General features: G+C 35.2%; 1 protein-coding gene across 1 annotated transcript; it reads left to right on the forward strand.

Moving 5' to 3' along the window:
• The first annotated feature begins 1,798 nt into the window (after positions 1-1,798).
• On the forward strand, positions 1,799-21,085 carry LOC149783403 (peptidoglycan recognition protein 1-like). Its single transcript, XM_089932835.1, has 2 exons — positions 1,799-2,045; positions 20,754-21,085. Exons 1-2 carry the CDS (start codon positions 1,799-1,801, stop codon positions 21,083-21,085), a joined length of 579 nt encoding a protein of 192 aa, XP_089788961.1.
• The last annotated feature ends 777 nt before the right edge of the window (positions 21,086-21,862 follow it).

Raw genomic sequence — 21,862 nt, forward strand, 5'->3', positions numbered from 1 at the left:
CAATATATCATGATATATTACTTCACTGTCTCCAGCATGCATTTGGCATTCATGATACAGCCTTAGGGTGGTTCAAGTTATACATGGTAAACAGGACACACATTATCTGCAAATGGAAATTACTCCAGCCCAGTTGATATATGTTGTGGTATTCCACATGGGTCTTTTCCTGGACCTGTTCTCTATATTCTGTACACTCAGTTATATGTCGTCATCCAGTGCCTCATCAACTGTACGCTGATGACAACCACATATACAAATCTAGCCACCCAACTGAAGTTGATGCTACAAGGTGTAGAGAGGTGCATTTCTGATGTGAAATCATGGATGACATGTTACAAGCTGCAGATGAATGATGATAAAACTGAGGCCATTCTGATCACAACACAAAGTCTTTCACATTCACATCCTTTACGTCAAACAATAAATACCAGCAACACCAACATTAAATTCACACAATCAGTACGAAACCTAGGTGTTACTCTGGACAGTACTCTCACATTGCACCAACATGTCATGAACTTTTGCAAGGCTGCATATCTTGAGCTGACACGCATCAGCTGAATTCGCAAATATTATTCAGCTGATGCCACTAAAACACTTGTGTGTTCATTAGTACTTTCAAGACTGGACTATTGTAACTCAGTTCTGTCCTTTTCATCTGAATATCTGCTCCAGAAGCTTCAAAAAGGTCAAAACACAGCCGCTTGGATCATACTTAGAGTACCACGATCAGAGCACACCTCCCCGCTGCTCTGTACCCTACACTGGCTATCCATTCGATCCACAGTCCAACACTACATTTGTTCTCTGTGCTACGTTTCACTGTCGAACTCTAGTACAACATACATATCCGACCTCACTCATGTGTACACACGAGCAAGATACTTACGCTTCTTTTCTGACAATCGTATACTCATTATTCCTACTATGAAAACAAAGTCATATGGACAGCGTTCTTTTGCATATCAGGGCCCATCAACGTTGAATGAATTGCCCAATCAACTTAGACACAAAGACACAGCGATCACATTCAAGAGGGCTCTCAAAATTCACTAATTTCGACTGCAGATACAAAATTTATTACCTAGTAATGTGTCCTACCTTAAATGTTCTCAGCATTGGTTTATTTGTTGTTGCAGTTTTTATTTTATTTTTTATTTTTTGATAATGTTTTCTAATTTCATGGTGTTTGTTTTTGTAATCATATCATTATATGTTTTTATCTGTAAAGCGCTTGGAGCTTCTAAAGATTAGGCGCTATACAAAGTCATCGTTATTATTATTCAAAACAGCTGCAACCATCGTAATCCTATGATGTTCAACTCTTCTGACTCTTCGTTCTCTCAAAGTAGTCGAATCCAAATGCAAGCAGTAAATGCGTCTTGCTTCAATAAAACATACATTAATTGACATGTCATAACATCAGCCGACCTTTGAAACCGGTCTCTTATTTTTTGTCAATAAACACTTCCTAGCCTATCGATTCGTCTATCCTGTGTGATTCACCTTCAAAAGGCGTGATTTTCCTTATTAAGGTCATTGTCAGGGACATCGTTTAGATTTACCTGGGTCACATATTCTGAAGTAGTACTTGCTAACGACTTTATAGGAAGCAACACAGGATTTTTAAGGCAGACATGATATTATTAAAATATAGGGAATTATTATTATGGAAAATTATAGACTTGTTTATGGTGCATTATTCATTTTTTCATCATCCATATTATATGATGCCCGTGGAATTGAAGTACAGACTAATTTACAAACGTTTATGCCAAAATCTGAAAAGGCAGATATGTTTGAAAGAAGACTGCTAGATATACAAACGGTTGATGCTGAAAGTGAATATGCTGAATTGGTGGAAGAAATGAAACTTCTTGATGGCACACTTGAATTGGAGCTACCAGAACATGGCTCTGACATCTTCGTCTCTCGTAATATTGAAAGAATCCTTGAGAGGGACGTCAACGACACCGTAAAGAATGTTATGGAGAAAACGACAACCGTGGAACCAGTAAACATATCTCAAGTTAATCAAACTGGTAAAAATTAAGGAGAGTGATTGTTTAGTATGTAAGTAATATGAACAGTATTCAGCGTGTGATTTTCAACTTCGCTCTAATTACTTTTTAATTCACATCGCTACCTTTTTGAACCATTTAGGGCACCGGAGTTGTAATATAGACATTGCTAAAATATATTTTGACTTATAGTGTTCCTTTTTTGGTTTGGCGTGGGGATGACTGCTGAATTAGTTATTTCATTTGTTAAAGCCTCGATATTTAAAACGTGAATATACGAAGAAGATTTTAATGGTTGCCACAAGGATGTTGGGAAACAAGGTGAATTTAAATGATCTATTTACCTTAACATGAGGTATTGGTAAGAAACATCAGTTCGTTTGAACTACATTTTAGTCTATGTTCATTGTAAGCTCCAACGGGTATTGTCCAAACCAATCTGATAATGTTGTCCAGTCACCTTCCAGAAGCATTAGACAGAAAAACACACTACATTCAACTTATCTAAAGAAGTTCTAAATAAGACATGTTTAAAGTTCATCATCCGAACACTAGAATATGTACGTGACTTGCAAAACTAAGAGTGAAACAACCAGATGTGCGTATTGTTTGTCAAATTTATCTATTCAGCTATGCTTTATAATATTCCTGAAAAGTTGTTCAAATTCATCATCTCACTCATTGTCGAAATGTGTCTTTTTTACATGATAATACATTTTGAATAGTTAAGCTTACATCTAAGAAACAGACAACCAATCCTTTATCATCTATCATTAAAAAGTAACTTTGCTCAGTATGCTACACTCAGTTGACTTAGATCGTTTTCAGTTCGTATGAAATTTGTAATTGTGATCCAATTATAAACACATATTCTATACATTATTTACCATATTAGAAATCAGCTATAGTAAATAATGACACAAAATGACCGGTCACACCTCCTTTGTTCACTTTTGTAAGTAGGATACAAGGCTCGTACACATGCCAATTTCTTACGTTTTAGAATTTCCATAATAAGGGGCACAAGTAATATGGATATGTTGTCAAACCGTTTATATTCTATGTTTTCCTGTTTTGGGATATAAAATATGTTTTAAAAGTCACTGTATAGAAGCTTCCATTGTATTCCTGGACACACAATGCTTGAAATCTTAATAATTCGGATGTTTTCGGTTTAGTCACTCCAAGCAGAATGCAGTATAATTGTATTGCAATAACATTACGTATCTACTAATTGCTTTATTTCACCTGATTTTCTTTATAATGCAGCATGGAATCCAGTCACTTCGGTTTTTTTCAGTAATCAGTAACTCTTTAATAGTGGAGTCTACAAAGCGTATAGCATGTTATAGTCTTAGAACAAAATACAGTATCCACAGAGCATTTTACTGCATCGCAATTAACACATTGTTGAGGTTAATAGTATCTGAACAATATGTTTCTGAAAAAAACATCGACCCGTTTGCGAACCGAGATATGATGAACCTCCCAATCCCTCGTCCCCGTTGATGACAAAATCCTCAACTAAGCCACACCTTGTGCTGAGTTTTGTGCTTTTTTATGTGTTGCTTTTGTCTATTTAGTTTATCATCAAACAGGAATGAAACCATTTAATTGTTTTTTGAAGTTAAATATTGTTGATTTCGCTTCTTTTATGCTACTTAAGTAGGTGACCATAGGATCATAACATAAAATTTACAAGACACGATATCAAATATGAACTAATAATTAAAGCACCTAACTGAAGAAAATCCACTCGTAAACATTAAACAGGTTTTGGGCTATTTCCAGGATATGCCATGCAATGACGTGCATGATTAAGTTGTTTAGAATTCTGTCGTATTATTGCTTGCTTGTGACGAGTCAAATATTTCCCGTCTGGAGCCATTAATCTATTGGTAACCATGTAACTACAGTTCAAACTTTTGCTCACGGGAACGCTTACCCAAATTAAAACACTGACGGTCTTTGCGTTTGGAGTATATTGATACTCATACTTTGTCTGTTTATCAGAGAAATGGTCGTTAGATTTAGGATCCTGATTAGGTTTCAGAGGTTGATATAATGCTACTTTATTCAAATTATTTAATTAGTGACTGATTGAAACTTTGCCTGTTGATATTGTTTCTACTTATTTTTTTGCTCTGTTTTCATTGAACTCAGTTTTGTTTTCGTTCAGCAATTCCTCCTCTTCGTTATCATTTGCGTTGCTTAAATCGTCAGCTTCATTATGATAAAATAATGTAAACATACATGCTCCCTTAGAAGGCTAAAAAGTCAGTAATGTATCACCAGAGTATTAATGTAGTCGTTGATATTAGTTCAGTAATGGTTAATGAAATTAGATATATATATTGTCGCCTGTAACAACTGAGAATGGCTGCTGATTAACGGGAATTTTTAACATTCTTTTCTCTTGAAAGAAACCAAATTGATTTTTCTTTTAAATAATATGACTTTAATTATTTTATAGAATATTTAAAAGTTCTTGTTTTTGATTTTCACAATATTTATTTCATGTGTAAATATTACGACACTATGGTCTTAAACGAAGTAACAGAATATAGCGAAAACAAAAATAAAATGTAAAATTCAACAGTGTTTTCTTAGAATACAAAAGTTAACATTTAAAAAAGATCTTTCAGTAAAGCGAATTAAATTCCGAATATTCACACATTTCACAACAGTTCCGGATAATATTATCGTCTAAAGAATATCTTTGGTTTCATCAGAAAAGTCGAAACAAATACTTTTCCTCTCAAAAGAATACAAGTACAACATGCAACACGTGTGCAGACTTAATATTACAAGAGGAACACAAGAAATAAGAATGACTTCATAATTAGATCGAATTTAATTGCTCAGTTCTCTCCTTATATCCGTCCCACGTGACAGACCTTACTATGCGATCCAATATTTCAAAACACATATACACGTTTCTAAAATTTTAGAATAGGAATTAACGTAGTTCTTCTAAGATTCCGCCTGACCGATGTGTCATTGGGAGAAAGGTCGAACATATCTAGTAACAATTATATTATTAGTAACTGTCAGGACGTAAGTAGCATCTTTCTATATATCATGTGCATTTATTTCGTTTTTTAGTATCATAAAATAGATCCAATGCTCGTACGTCAAATCTAGTTACAGATAATCATAACAATTTACAGTCATGAATGCAAACTCCTAAATCAGAAAATAATCATGTGCCAGGTATGATAACAATTTTAGATATACAGAGTAGATGATTTAATACACAGGAGCGTCACTGCTGACACATTTTGTCTATACTAATAATACTGTGTTTATTAATTGAATATGTACATCAAGGCATTTGTTGCTCAAGAAACGTGAAATAACAACCTTCTTGAAACCAGCATATCCCAATTCCATCCACATTTTATACTTCCGCAGTCTCAACATAATAACAATAGGGGCTACTCATATATGCTGTATACTCTATGTTCATAATGCCTCAAGGAACTATGCAGACATGGTTGTGTGTAAACCAGTACTATTTTCTGTGTTGTCTATTATTGTATTCCAAATAAATCAGTTTATTAAACCAGCGCTTTGCAAGTGCGATTTAGAAATTTCTTTAATCGCAGTACACCCAGAAACGGCGGTAAGGGGCTCGACTTGCCAGTGCTTTTAAATGTCGTAAATCAACAGATACACCGTGTTAAATAGATACAATATAACTTTAGCATATGTCTTTAATATTAATGTGTCATTGTGACACATATTAATATTAAATTAATATGAGTGATTTGGGACGGAATTAAATAAAAAATGTATGCAAGCTTCCGTTTTTTTAATCGGTCCAGCGTGTGCATGATTGGTTCTTAATGATAGTTTATTTGATAACTGTGTCAGGCGAAGTTGGCAGAACTATGAGAATTGGTTTTATGTATCAAAATAGCAAAGGGTGAACATGATGCAGAAACAAAGCCAAAAAATCTGTACTTGCTGAAATATTTGTAATAAATTGTACCTTTGCAGAGATATGTGTATTAAGGAAAGCACAAATAATGTGATTTTGTCTAAACCCATAATTATTGTTTGTTAATAACAGTGGTGAGATAAATCTGAATAAGGATTGGATACTTTAAGTCGGCAGTTATTTTCTCAGACGAAGTGTCGTGTTTTAAAAACGTCCCACCCGGTTATCTAGAGAGTTAAAACTTTTGCAATAAGCTAATTATCTTGGCTTCTTCGGCAGTATGAAATAGTTCCTCGTCAAAATTGTTCAATGGACGAACATTTAAATGTATTTGAGAGACAAAGAATATAAATGTAAAGATACGGCTTTAAGATGGATGGAAGAAAGCGAATCATCAAATCACAAAGTGCGATGTATTAATTTAATACTTTTGCCATGTTACGAGGGTCACAAGATGAAGCCGGGTTGGGACTGGATTAGTGAAGACACCCAAAGCCACTGTGTTAATAAGATGTTTATTTCTAAACGCAAATTAAATATTAACAAATCTGACACCATTATTAACATAAAGATAAGGAAAATTATAAAGTTCCTAACATGGAACTATCAGCAACAAGCAACTCAACGAGAAAACTCGGCATGAATTTAACGAATGCAGTTTTTTAAAAAAACCTGAATCTCGTCCCGTCACCGATCAACAAATAAAAGTATATGATCTACATCCCAATAAAAACAAGGTCTTATTAAGCACCAAGGGATATAGGGATTTGTATGTATTGATGAATCTATCGTTCATATAACGATATTGAAATGGGATTGCACGAAATTTTGAATCTATCGCTCATATAACGATATTGAAATGGGAATGAACGAAATTATGAATGTATCGCTCATACAACGATATTGAAATGGGAATGTATGTAACTTTGCTCAGATAGCAATAGTGGAATTAACAATGCCATGGAACACACACACACACACACACACACACATATATATATATATATATATATATATATATATATATATATATAGAACTGTCGTGGCGTCAATTTGACGTTCAAGATGCATCTCCTGTTCCACTCGCTCTAGTCAATGTTCAAAGAAGCGCCCACTCATGGTCTGCCCCTATTAGTCTGTTGAATAATCCCTCAAGAATCCTCACATTCAACACAGACCCGATGATCGCGAAGCGTTGGTCCCTCGCATCGAGAACACCAGTACACTCTTCCAAACCAACGTCACCAGACACAGTGAACACGTCACAAGAAAACATACAGACTTCACATGTTGTAATGGGGTTTAACGCCATTTTTCAGCACAAGATAGGCTATACATGGCGGCCAGTTTTAATGGTGGAGGAAGAACCCGGGAAAACCCTGGAAAGAACCACCGACACACGAGAAGCTACCGGCAAGCTTTCTCACATACCCACATTAGCCGAGCCCGAGACTCGAACCCACGCAGACAGAGGTGAGATGGCAGTGATCAGTAACGGTGAGCGCTTTAGACCATTCGGCCACTAAGCAACTAAAATTATAACAACTAAACGGTGTAGTACGTATGACACGGTTAAATACTTCTGCATTTAATATATGTTGCACATGCGCGCACATGAATTCCTTACCCATTAAATTAGTCGTTCAAGGCATGCAGAGTATAATTAAATTCAATTTTGTTCAGTTACAAGAAATAGCATTAGTATTTCTAATATAATTGCGTTGTATAACATAGGTATTGAATCTCTGTTGAATTTATAATAAATTCTTAAACATCTAATATATAAAACAATTATGTCATATAAAACGAATAGTAATAAAGAATACAAGCTTAAATTTCAATACCTCTACAGCTGGATATTTGCTCCCGTAAAGGGTAAGCTTCCTGACAAGACTCGTCGTAGTGTACTTTGTTTATAGAGAATTTGCTCTATATGTATACTAGCTGCGAAATATATGCACAGCTAGGTACTTAGGTGTTCACAGCAGGCAATTTGCACATGCAGCATTGGTTGAGTCGCGCTCAGTATTTCGAAATAACTACAGCCGAAAAAAATAAACAACGCTCGGGTGACGCTGTACGCGGCAACGAAACCCGAGTACATTTTTGATCACATACACATATTTATATAAATCATACACAGTTCCGTGACAGTAAGTCTGAAGATAATTGTGTTAATATATTTGTCTTAATTTTATTGTTTGAATGTATTTATTAATATGATTGTATATCATATGAATATTGCATTCTTTAAATTTGATTTGTCGGTTGTTGATGTCAATTAATTGCTTCGTGGGAAATAATATAATTCAGAAAATAAGTAAATCTGTTTATTTCATTTCTATAAGTAAGATGTGATTTCTATGAACCTCTGAATCAGGCGCATTTACCTTGGAGCCAGAATGGGAACTATACGGATATGTATTTTTTTGGTCTGATGGTACAAGGAGGGCCATCATTTAGTTAGGGTAGTGATTAATAGTTTACACTGCAGTGGCTTAATTCTTTACCATGTGTGAGTTGAATATGCTCTAGGGCTATTATTAATGATACTTATATCTGATCAATGTACCTTTTCTTGGTTATTCTATCCATGAAAATATGTAGTGTATTTAGGCAAATATATTATTACGTTTTGACCTGAGATGATATTAACAGTGTCTGTTTTGAAATACAATATGACTAGCACTGATGTTAAAGAGAGAGAGAGAGAGAGAGAAAGACAGAGAGATAGAGAGTGGGTATTTATTATGGATGTTAGACAGAATAAAAATATAGTGTGATTATTGTATTCATCCGGAAAATAGCTTCGATAGCAGTACTTCCACGTCAGAATGTCGGGACTTAGGTTATAAATAGTCAACAATCAATTGTAAGGATCCCTGGCGGGTTAAATAAACCAAGAGCAAAGGCAAGAGGGATAACTTGTTTGCTGTTAAAGTCGACTCCAGCCAACAAGTTACATATTTTCCGGGTGCGGCCAACAACCAGAACAGGGCATGCCTACATACTAAACAGTTAATTTTAAACGCCAAAGAGACACATGGAACCGTTACTTATATTTCGAAACTTTGATTAATTAATTTTCAAGAAAAATTGCATCTTAAATATGGTCTTTTACAATTTTTTAATAGGCGAAACTGTTATATTATATATTCGGAATTTCGTGTTGTTCTGCTATGTCTCTGCTCCGATCTCTACTTACTCCATCCATTATTCACACTTTTTTTTGTAATTCACTCGACACGCGCAATAACACTGAATTGGATCATCTCTTAGACACCAATAACCAACCATTATAGGGCAAATAAAAATAAAACAGCCGCCAACAAGGATGGGTCTTTTAAGATTGACTATTTGTTGTAATAGGTTGCATGTGCAAAATGTTTGTGTGGGACGTTGCATGATTATCTAAACAGCCGTTTGTTAATTGATAATGGAGCGCATCCTGAAACGGATGGGGTAGCGGTTGGGAGAGGGAGAGGCAGCGGAGTACATTATTGAAAATGCAGATAACTCCCTTGTAGATCAAGTAACAAAGCATATCGGCAGAGGATGATCAATTCATTTTAAATGAATTATAGTTGTTTCTCTTTACAGATATCTGTACAATGGTCTTTGTAAATGTACATGTCACGCATTGAAAGCTTTATACAAAAAACATAACGTTCCGTATATGATAGTGTTGCCATTGTGTCAGAATCAAAGAAAGGCACAAAATAAACGTGGGCGTATTATAATATGTTGATTACTGTGTGAAATAGTTGTGCCTGGCAATAACAAATTATTCGTTCCTGATAAAATAAGTATCAATCCTTTTTAAAGTAAGCGTACTTTGTGCTGATTACTTTAAGTCAGTGATGCGTATATTTTGCGACTTCATTTGCAATCTTCTGATGTGTATTTAACATCTGATCTTAAAATGTCTCAGTGGAGTAAGATTCGATATATATATATATATATATATATATATATATATATATATATATATATATATATATATATATATATATATATATATATATATATATTGTCACGATATCCTATTATGATAAGTTCCCTTAGTCTTAGACGACATGCAAAATCAGACTGACGACTATGATATATTGGACATGAATTCAATAAATCTCTGTATTTATATCTGTCTCAGATTAATAAATATAACAAATCAGCTTCATATATACAAATGCATTTCTATATTAACGATTTATTATACTGCGGTAGCATGATCACGGGAATTTAGTTTTTAAGGGGTCCAAACAGGTAAGTAGGTAGAACTACAAACATTGCACAATACATATATAATTGTTAGTTTTTCGGGTGATGTTCGGTGTCGACAAGGATTTTTTTCTTTCCGTTTTTCTGGACAAAAGACTGTTAACGTTAGCAAGTCGAACGCTCACAACAAGAGGAGTTTACTTTCTATACACCAAGAAACTTATATGTATACTATCTTACAATATCAATGCCCTATTAATTATTATTCATATCTGCAGTTGTAGCTAGACACGCACGAATAAATGCATTTATAATACAATTACTCACTGAGTTAATATTTATACCTAATTATTACTTGGGTCATTTGCTAAAACTACTTACCTTCGTATTTACATCAGCGATTAAGTGTTTGTGCGCATAATTTAGAACTTACACTAATGCTTTATATATATATATATATATATATATATATATATATATATATAGATATAGATATATATATATATATATATATATATATATATATATATATATATATATATATATATATATATATATATATATATGTGTGTGTGTGTGTGTGTGTGTGTGTGTGTGTGTGTGTACCAAAGAAAATATTTGTTTTTCAATGTTCTTATCACATGGCTAGCGCATTAAGATGCGTTCTTTGTATGCGTCCTTTGTATGATACTCAAATTGCTAGATTGATAGGAGAGTAACAGATTATGATCAGTACCTGCGTGTGTAAGATGTAAATAATGGACAAATTGAAATAATTCGAACGATTCTAATATTACAACAAAATGAAAATACAAATGAACGACCTTACACAATACAAGGACAAAGGTGAATGATTCAAAAGTAACTTCGCAAGACGAACAAAATGACGTGATTTGCTCAAATAGTAAAAATATATTTCTTGAATAGTGAAAAATGAGATAATTTACTCAGATAGTAAAATGATAAGGCAATGGGATAGATATCGTACAAAATGTCTGCACAATCTGAAAACACTGGATATTACCAACCCCAAAATTATCCCACGGCTAAAAAATTACATATATGGAGTTCCACACTACGTCACCAGCACACTTGGCTACCATTCAGAATGGTCAATCAAGCTGTCAGTATTCCAGGTAGCCACAGACCACCATTCATTTCCTTGGTCAATCTAACAATCAGCGCCCACCAATCGGTCAGCAATGCCCGACCACCTGCTACTCGACCAGCAACACCGTTACTCAGCTCTACGGCTGCTATCGTTCATCTTTACAGCTGCTTTGGCCAACTTCTGTGGTTAGCTCTACAGCTGGCACCACGTCGATTCCGATCAGCTGAAAATATATCTAACACCGTGTACTATGCATGATACACGCATGTACGATAACACGTAATGACGTTATATACGGTAGGCTATACAAATTACATTATTGGCACAATAATTACGAAACAATAATCCAGTTCGGAAGTGAACCTGTCCGTGCCTGATAAGAATGTTACGGTACAAAACGTTTCTTAAAAATGCAACTTTATATAGCTAGTATAAATCTCTTGTAAGTCACAAACAAGAATATAACATACTTGAATTATACTACGTAAGCGCAAGCTATATATATATATATATATATATATATATATATATATATATATATATATATATATATATATATATATATATATATATATATATATTAAACGTGGTAGTACATTTGCTTTTACTTACAACATAAGAAATGAACCGATACCTAAACATCTGAAAACGTTTAAGTCCTTTAATTGCACTACTCACTGATAAGACGTTCCGTAATGTGAAGATTTAGTCTGACGGTGAAGCATTTATACGCATATGATGCAGCCATACATCGTATGTGTGCTAGAAGCATTCGTTTGTTCCCATCAAAAGCAGTTCGCACGTGCGTCATAGAATGGTCTGAGCTGACTCTTTCGAAATATTGTGCAATATACATAAATCACCCTCGGGTATCGTTGTAGATAATGAAAGGAAATCCAAGTAAATTTATTTAACAAAAAGGGATTTATACAATTGGGTGACAGGCATCATGCCGCATAATTTTAGTACGATATCTCACCCAGTCACATTATCAAGACACGAGACCAACCAGTCATGTCACTAATCTCTTAATGCTGATCGCCAAGCGATACATCTGTTAGGACTATTTTATAGGTCTTTGGTTCCACTCGGCCGGGGGTTCAAACCAACGACCTCCTAATATGAGACGTACTCTCTAACCACTAGGCTACCGGGAGCAGCCAGAGAGAGACAAACATACATATATGCAAACAGAGAGACAGGCAGACATGCATAAATAGATACAGGTCACACGGAAGTGTGCAGTAGGAACTTGATAAGGTAATAAAAAATGTGTGTGTGTGTATGTCTGTCTATGAGTATTGTATCAAGAGTATCTAATAAGAACGGTTTTACACATAAAACATGTGGCATTCTGTTTGAGACCATTACGTTTAAACCGAGCCATCTTTTTGCTATAGAGGATCATCGAACTAGAAGAAAAAGAAAGCCTGCGTAACATCGTACTCAATGCATTTTACTCGGAAATACCCATCCATTAAATAGATAGATAGATAGATAGATAGATAGATAGATAGATAGATAGATAGATAGATAGATAGATAGATGGATAGATAGATAGATAGATATAGAGAGAGGGGTAGATATATAGATAGTGTCAAGTGCTCGGACAGTAATAGGGCATATATTGCAGTCCCGTATTCAGGTAGAAATGTTGTTGTCGGTGCCGCTATTATTTGCGTAAGAATTGCGAACTCACATTGACAGGTCAAAAGACAGCTATTCATTTATGATGATAGCAACTGTTTGACCATGATATTGGTTTTATAGATGTTGCTGCTGTTGAAATTGCTGGCGGCTTATTTGGGTTAACAAGATCATACCACAAAAAATTATATGTAGGTCACATTCATCCTACATATGACGATAATGCTATTAACATGTTTGTTATGGAATGCGACATTAAACCCATTTTTGTACGAATTTACGGAAAGCAAACGGCTGCGTCCATATCTCCTAGAATATATGCAAATTGTTCATAAAGTTGGATAAAATGCCTTGTGGCTGAAAGAAGTTTATTGGAGGCTTTAAGGATCAAATAGACATTGAAGCAATGATAGGTATTTCCGAGTAAAATGCGCTGAGTACGATGTTACGCAGGCTTTCTTTTTCTTCTAGTTCGATGATTCTCTATAGCAAAAAGATGCTCGGTTTAAGCGTAAAATTCTCAAACAGAATGCCACATGTTTTATGTGTAAAACCGTTCTTCTTAGATACTCTTGACACAATACTCATAGACAGACACACACACAAACTTTTGTATTACTTTATCAAGTTCCTATTGCATTTATGCACACTTCCGTGTGACCTGTATCTATCAATATAATGGAAATTCAAATCAAATCATCAACATGTGTCTAGAATGTTCTAACCTCACATGCTATAGAAACATACATTTACAGCCTACATTCATGGATCAAAGTAAATCAATGAACCGTTTTCGTATACTACAATCTAAAAATGAGGACAAACATTAAGCATAAACACACACACACACACACACACACACACACACACACACACACACATCTATATATAAATATATATATATATATATATATATATATATATATATATATATATATATATATATATATATATATATATATATATATAATATGTAACGGTTAATAGCACGATGGTTATATCTGATATCTGGAAGTATCTTGAAAATCTCCAAACTTACTTACTTGAAACAGTTTGAATTGTTGTCAATGTCATATATAAACCGATTTCTTAAACAGATGAATATGACTTTACTCTCCTTCAACCTCTTTGTATTTATGTCGCTGGTCATTGCACAGTGACATCTATTGTTCTTATAGAAGACCGTGATCAATATTTTGTGACACATTATTGACTTATGCATGGATCATTCTTCAAACTGTTTAGATTTATTGTCCGACATTGACATTGTCAGTACTCCACTGAGAATGACATAATGAGATTTATCAGTGTTTATAACAATTCAACAAATTGTTTATCTTCATCATCTACATACCACTGGCCGCTCGGCTGGATAGTGGTTTTAGCGTTCGCCTCAGAAGCGCGATGTCGTGGGTTCGAACTCCGGCCGAGCCATACCAAAGACATATATAAATCATACTTGCAACTGCCTCAGCATTAAGAGGTTTGTGTTTTGACTGGTTGGCCTAGTGTCAGGATAAAGTGTCTGGGTGGGACACGATGTTACATGTCTTGGCATGATGCCCAAGTGTTCGACATCACTATAGACTGCCACACTGCATACATCGTTACGATATGACTGCTTTTATTTTAAAGCTATGTTAAAGGTCCAAATCACACATATACATACATATAATGTTTATCACTACTGCTGTTCCCATCTGCCCAAACCAGATACATAATGCATACCCATATGTGAATTACGAGATCTTTTTGTTAACTGAATATAAGCAGCTTGATTTGATTTGCTGTATCTTAAGCTAGTAACCCAAATTCTTTAATTGTCAGGAAAATGCAGTATTCATTCCACTTAAGAATATGATCTTTGCCGTATTAATTGCTTATGTCTTTGATCAACTTAGTAATTTGTAACACAACTGAAATAGTATTGTCTCTAGTAATCGTTATATATTTGTTGTAAATCGGGTACATGCTTTTATATAATATTCTTTCTTTTCATGGTTGTAAACTGCATAGAATATATTTCGTTATACATTTGTGTATGTCATCTAGCTCTGTTAAGGACATAACTTTCATAGGATCTATAAATATATGTTTACGTATGTGTTGAGAATTATTGATAATAATCTTAATAATAACATCTAAGAGGATGGCTAGATCATAATTGTTTCTGTGACTTATGGGATTTCGACTTTTCCAGATCAATTCTGTAGTGTTCCATTGGTTGCGCAAGGTCACGTGATTAGGCCCAATTCGACGCAACTAAGTAGCGTATCCTGTCACGTGGGGTCTTTCCGATTATTGGAGCGATTCACAATTATTGTGTTGCTGTTCTAAGTCCGCAGTCTAGACAACTTCACAATTCATGTAGGTCCAGTACATTTCCGGTATTTAAATTTACAAGGAACTTTTATTATTATTAATTATTATTATTATTATTATTACAGACAAATTACCTTCTGATATTAACGGTTTGGATAATCAGAGAGATTACACCTGCCACGTCACAGGCCACTGTAGAAATCGTCCTTTTCTTAACAAACCATGCTCAGTGATCATATCACGTGCAGAATGGGGTGCACGTGACACACGGAGTGCCAGTTTTATGAATAAGACCGTCAGCATTATTTTAATTCACCATACAGCAATGGATCGATGCTTTTCCTCATAGAAGTGTATGCTTGAGATGAAGATAATACAGGATCTGCATATGGATACAAACGGTAGTTTAATAATTAGAAATATATATGAAATCCTCCCCCATTTAAAAAGCCCAAATCAAAAAATGACATATAAAATGTACGACAAAATGTTTGGTTTTTCAGATAACAAGTAAGTAAATTCCTGAAATGGATTTTAATTGTTAGAAACACATAAACGATTTACACGTTTACGTCAAGAACTGGTGGCACATGATGAAGCCTGTTTATATTATGATCATATCTAGGCCGAAATTAGGTCTATGTCGTTCTGATTAGTACATGCTGTCATTGTTTTCTTACCATATATTTACTGTGTCAGTCATAGTCCTGAATCAAATGATTTATGTTCCTCTGGAATGTCGCAACCACCTGTCATTATTGCGCCTACTACATAGAACAAAGAGAACTAACATAAATGAAATCCAACTTGTTAGCGTTGAATATGTTTTAATGGTCTTGCTTTTGTGTCGCTGAGAAATCAATGATATTCATGTTGTAGAAATATAATAATTATATGGATTTATATTGTGTTAGATTCAGAACACCTACACCCACCAGTGGATTGACAACAATAACGACGAGGAATAAAAAGCGTGCGCTTACAGACAAGTGTGTAAAATGTTGTACAAAAATACAAATTTATCTTTAATACAACATGTAGAGATATCGCTACTTCCCTGTGAAAATTATCAAGGGCTCCATTGGCTAAGTGTCCTGTCGAAAAGCATTTTCCTGGATATAATTATTGTGGTCCTGGAACGCGACTTAACATCCTTCTCGATGAGCGAAATCAACCAAGACCCGGAGAGTATCTTATAAATGCGATTGAACAAGCGAGCCACGTTCATCATGTCGCGTAGAAAAATCCTATTCTGCAACAGCGATATATTGAAGACGTGAAGTTGATAGGTCGTTAACGTCTGTAACAAATAAATCTCTCAGATAGTCGCTTGCTAATGTTTTGGTAAAATCTGCGATGAAAGGTAACTAGTGCTAGGGCTGGTAATTAGTCGGCTGATTATTATGATAATGATGGAGTCCATTTATTGTAGCCCAAGATAATATTGGAAGGGTAGGGCAGCGATTAGTAAACTTCCTGATGCAGCAGGTATCGCACGTTGTTGCTGATAATTGGATAGCACAACAGGTTATATGGCAAATGTATTTACCTCCACCTAAACAAATTCAGTATGCACATTTTGATGTTAGCGCTTCCAATGATGTTCATCAAGCAGACGTTTTGTTTTTAACACACGATACCATTTAAGCTAGTAGACGTCAATCGCGCACATACAAATGCGCTTAGACTGTCGTTGATGTTGCAAGCTGATATAAAGAATCAGAGACGTTATCAACTAAAACAAGAACTGAAGTTTCATCTGCTTCTGAACGAATTTATCAACGAGGATCCTTGCGATGGCCACAGTTGATACAGGTTGATCCTGGCAATGAATTTCCTTGTGCAGTAACGTCGATTATGAAACAACATAACTTTAAAATCAGATGATGGCGCACCGCAGTTCATCGAGATCAAGCGAACGTAGAGTGATTTAATCGAACACCTTCTGAGCGATTGTTTGGATATCAGCATGCGCAGGCAATGATAATAAACCAAGTTCAAAAAGACATGAGATCTCGTAAATGGTTTGCAGGACTACCAAGTATGACAGATGTGTTAATTAATGAAAATACTCTTACGATTTCTATCAAACCCAATAATGCGGTCACTAAAAACATTTAACGATACAACAATATAACTCCTTCTCAAAACAACCAGTACTAGGTAATTTGACTGTAAGATATTTTTACGAACCTGGAGAACTTGAAGGGGTTAGAAAAGAGCGACCGATCACATTAGGAGTTTCACCACACATACAGTTTCAGCGTGTTAAGATCCACGGGTAGACCTGCAATTCATAGACTAGATTCAACAGCTCCTCAACACGGATTTGTACGTGAACAATTAGAAGAAATTCCTGAGGTTACACAATTACCACTGCCTTCAGTCTTTTGAAAGCAGTGTACCAATGCCCTTAGGTCGATTACATTCAAGACTTGCTGATTACCAGTTTATCAGACTGTTTTAAGCAGTCAATTACACATCATCAATAACTCTCATTTGTCCCCCAACACCTTCAAGCGTCATCGTTTTGTCTGAAAATACAACAGCGATTTCTATGTAGTTAGCAGCAGCTCCGCTTGCCACACATGCATATCAGCAACATATTGTCTAAACAAATCCCTGTGTTCTAGCGAGAAGTAATAGATATAACACAGCGTTGTAAATTCTAGTTTTGACATTGCAGACCAGAATCAACATTTTGATCACATCCCATGAATATCATCAAACGATTATATGCAAGCGAAACATGATTATTTTCAAAGCTGGCTATTATGTCCTCAGCTGGTTTATGACACCCGCTAATACTTAGTGAAACTTCAGTAACATCACGTTTGTCAAATATCATTGCGCTGTGAGTGAGTTTACTCGTGTAGTATTTTGGAAAGCAACGCATATAAGTCGCAGTGCAGATAAACATTGCTGTGATGTTATCTGCCGTGTGAATACACCATTAATGTTACTTTGAACACTATATGTGGTCATCATCAGCCATGATAATGTTGATTTACCACCTGAGTCCATACAAGAGAGCAGCTGTTGTTCAGCGAGTGTTGGTATCATTGTTGGCATCCACAATAACAGTTTTTTCAGCATTACTTTATCTGCATTACGACAGGGCTCCAAATTGCATAATCGTCGGCAGAGTTTCTTACAAGTACAACTGTGTGCTTGGATCCAAAAATAACCTTTCTGACATTTCTGCAAAATCCAAAGATATGTGACAGTGGAAGTGCACCTCAAAATATTCTGCTTCCATCTTTTAGCAAAGATCGACGTGCTGCGAATCCTAAATTTAATTCTGGATTAGCACCATGAACCACCGGCCAACGTCAGCGTCAGCGACGTCCGCAATGTTTCTTGGAGGTCTTAGATGATACTGCATGTTGTCAGCGTAGTCAAAAGAGTATTTGGCAAATATCATTCACCGACCAGCTGATCTTGAATATTGATCGGAATATCTTGCTAGACCCAATATCGTTGCGGCAATGTGGACGTTGTTGTGGAATATTTCAATGCTTCTTCTGTCAGTTATCTGTCTAGCACTGTTGAATAAAGCTAAATACCATTATTAACAAAACCAAATCTGACGTCTACTCTAAATTCCGTATCATCTTTGTCTTAATTTTACCTTCTACTTCAATAAATACTTCAGCGGGTAGGTAAGTTCTGCTTTTATCCTGAACTTGCAGTTCGATTAGTCCACGATGATTTTACAATCGTGCGTCATAAAAATATTTATATATTTGCCCACTGATTCATCCTTGAGAACTTGTTCATATATGTCAAATGCCGGAGCAGGTACACGTTTAAACATTATTTATATTCGTTTTTCTCTAACATGAAGATCACTTTCTGCTATTAGAGTAGCAGTCATATATGTTTCTTTTTTTGACAAGAGTACACTAGATAACCGTGTTTGATTTGCTGTTTGATTTATTATTTACTGACATTTGCAGGCATAACTTCAGTGCTGGGTAATTTTGCTGGCTAAGATTTTCCTCGTATAAATTGTGCTAGGCTATATTTGATAGCTGAGAATGCTTTGCTGGCAACATCACCAACAGCACCAATGCCTTTATCACGAACACGTCAATTGCTTTCATTCCCGGTTGCTTTGCAATCGGTATTACTTTTGGGAGTATTATTCTATAAAAAATCCTGAACAACACCACATTGGGTATACCGTAGATGAATATATGCGTAGGTAATCGCAAATTTATCACTCTGACCATTACACGTATACGTTGAGCATTATGTATAATCCTCTTATTTTCTTGTCACAGATCAAATTGCATGCCCACAATCACTGTGGTAATCATCAACGATTTGAGGGACCCATACGCCTCATTGTCCATGATGCCTCTTGTAAATAGTCGTTGACATCATATCAGCTCCTTCATTAATGATTTCTGAGGAATTATTACATGCTCGTTTTCCGCCAATCAGAATGTCTAGTCGTTTAACATCGGCAAGGTCGGTTTGTGATGCGCATATGACAAACACTTACTTCAAAAGTTCTGAATCGATTTCATTATTTACAAAGGTTTGCGTACTTTACATGCGTAAACCGTTACGAAACACTAAAAACTGTACCAAAAAATACCATTATCATGTATATAGACACAATTGATTTGTAAAAATGTGTTGAAATTATTATATGCCTAGACCTATGATTAAATTGTAATTTAACATGTACTGTTAAAATAGTATAAATCGTTCGATTGGGATTCCTGACCTCCTAACAATGTTCTAATTTTACGTTTTAAATTGTTATGAGTAATTTAATGTTATCAGTTGCTGTTACATACGTTTAACGGTGCTAAAATAATCAAAGCAACTGTTTTGATAAAAGTACTTAAGCAAGCAGTCACAGAATGGTAACCTGCCGTTTAATAAGATAATAAGAGTTCATTTTTAATTGCAGGATATCGTATTAAACAAAGTTAACTGTGTCAGTTTGATTGGCTCGTGTATTTAATCGGTGTTGGCAAGAGTTATTGGATGCAGCATCAGAAAGTTTTTAACAGCCCCCTTTTATTGTTTATGTGCGACAATTCTTGCGATGCGATGAACAGATGTGCAAGTTGCAATTTTCAAAGACACCGTCTCTCAATTTAAATTTATATTTAGCCATAAAACTAATCAACTTATTTTTCTGAGAAGAACCTTGCATTATTATTTTTCTTAATTGATTCCAGTGACCCTTTCTAAACGTTCGATGTTAAGCAAAATTCACTCTCAGAATTAACCATATACAGAAGGTAATCGGCTGTAAGATGTTCATGCAAACTGCCCTTGCATTGATATAGAACGCCCAGCTCTTAATCGCAGATCATTGCTCCTTTGGTTGGGAGGGTGCGGTCGGTAAAAAGATATGGCGGAGAAAAGAGTATCGCACCAGACAGCTGCAAAACAAAATCAAGACAGATCAAACTGAATAACCCTTGTTGATTTTTCAACAATTATGTATTCTCTATATCCACAGGCTGGGATGATATTGGCTACTCATTTGTGGTTGGGGATGACGGCATGGCGTATGAAGCACGCGGATGGGATAGGGTTGGTGCTCACACGCGTGGATGGAATTCCATTTCAATATCCATTGCCGTCATGGGGAACTTCAATGATGTTCTTCCAAGTGATGCCGTGCTGGACACTATAGACAGCCTTATATCATGTGGGATTCTTACTTCGAATCTACTTGCAAATTATACGCTACATGGTCATAGAGCTGCTTCAAAAACATTTGACAGTCATGGACATATGTTTAACGACCTAATACAAACATGGCCATATCACGCAAATCTTACTGCCTGAGAATGAGAAAAAATAGTAATAGTAAATAGTTGCAATCAAATCTATGCTCTTGGTTCATTGATTTTGTTTTTATTTATGTCCATATTTTCAAATAACGTAAGCATAACCTAACATAACATACATACATACATACATACATACATACATACATACATACATACATAAATTCATACATATATGCATACATACATACATGCCTGCCTGCATGCATGCATGTATGCATACATATATACATACATACATACATACATACATACATACATACACCAGAAAATGAAAGGTAAAATAAAGAAGCAATACAAAAATTAAATATTGCATCCATGAAAACTAAAGAATCATTGTAAAAGATGCTAATAACATGTGTTAAATGAAGTGGGGCAGAGGTGACAGAAAAGCAGAAAACAGTATTCCATCCAAAAGGTTGTTAATAAAGGTATTGATTAACTTAAATGACACTTAAGTCATAACGAGACAAAGAACCGGACAAAAATCTCTCCTGGCGAGGCGTTTAAAAGGTTCGTACCAAGAAACAAGGCAACACACATGAACTGCTCTCACCGTCATACAACCGAAACAATAGAACATGTGGTTAATGAATTCCCTCACTATTCTTAACAAAGGAAAACATCCATAGATACAGATACAACTTGAAGCAACACTGACCTATCTGATCTCGAAATACCATGTTGTAAATCAAACAAACATCATGTGTTATATGTCAGTCATATGTAAAAAGGACAATAATATTACCCCCTGTCCAAACTTTAATGATATAAC

Source organism: Sinohyriopsis cumingii, chromosome 14, assembly GCF_028554795.1.
Source record: "Sinohyriopsis cumingii isolate HCF-2022 chromosome 14, ASM2855479v2, whole genome shotgun sequence".
In the NCBI taxonomy this organism is placed as follows: Eukaryota; Metazoa; Mollusca; class Bivalvia; order Unionida; family Unionidae; genus Sinohyriopsis; species Sinohyriopsis cumingii.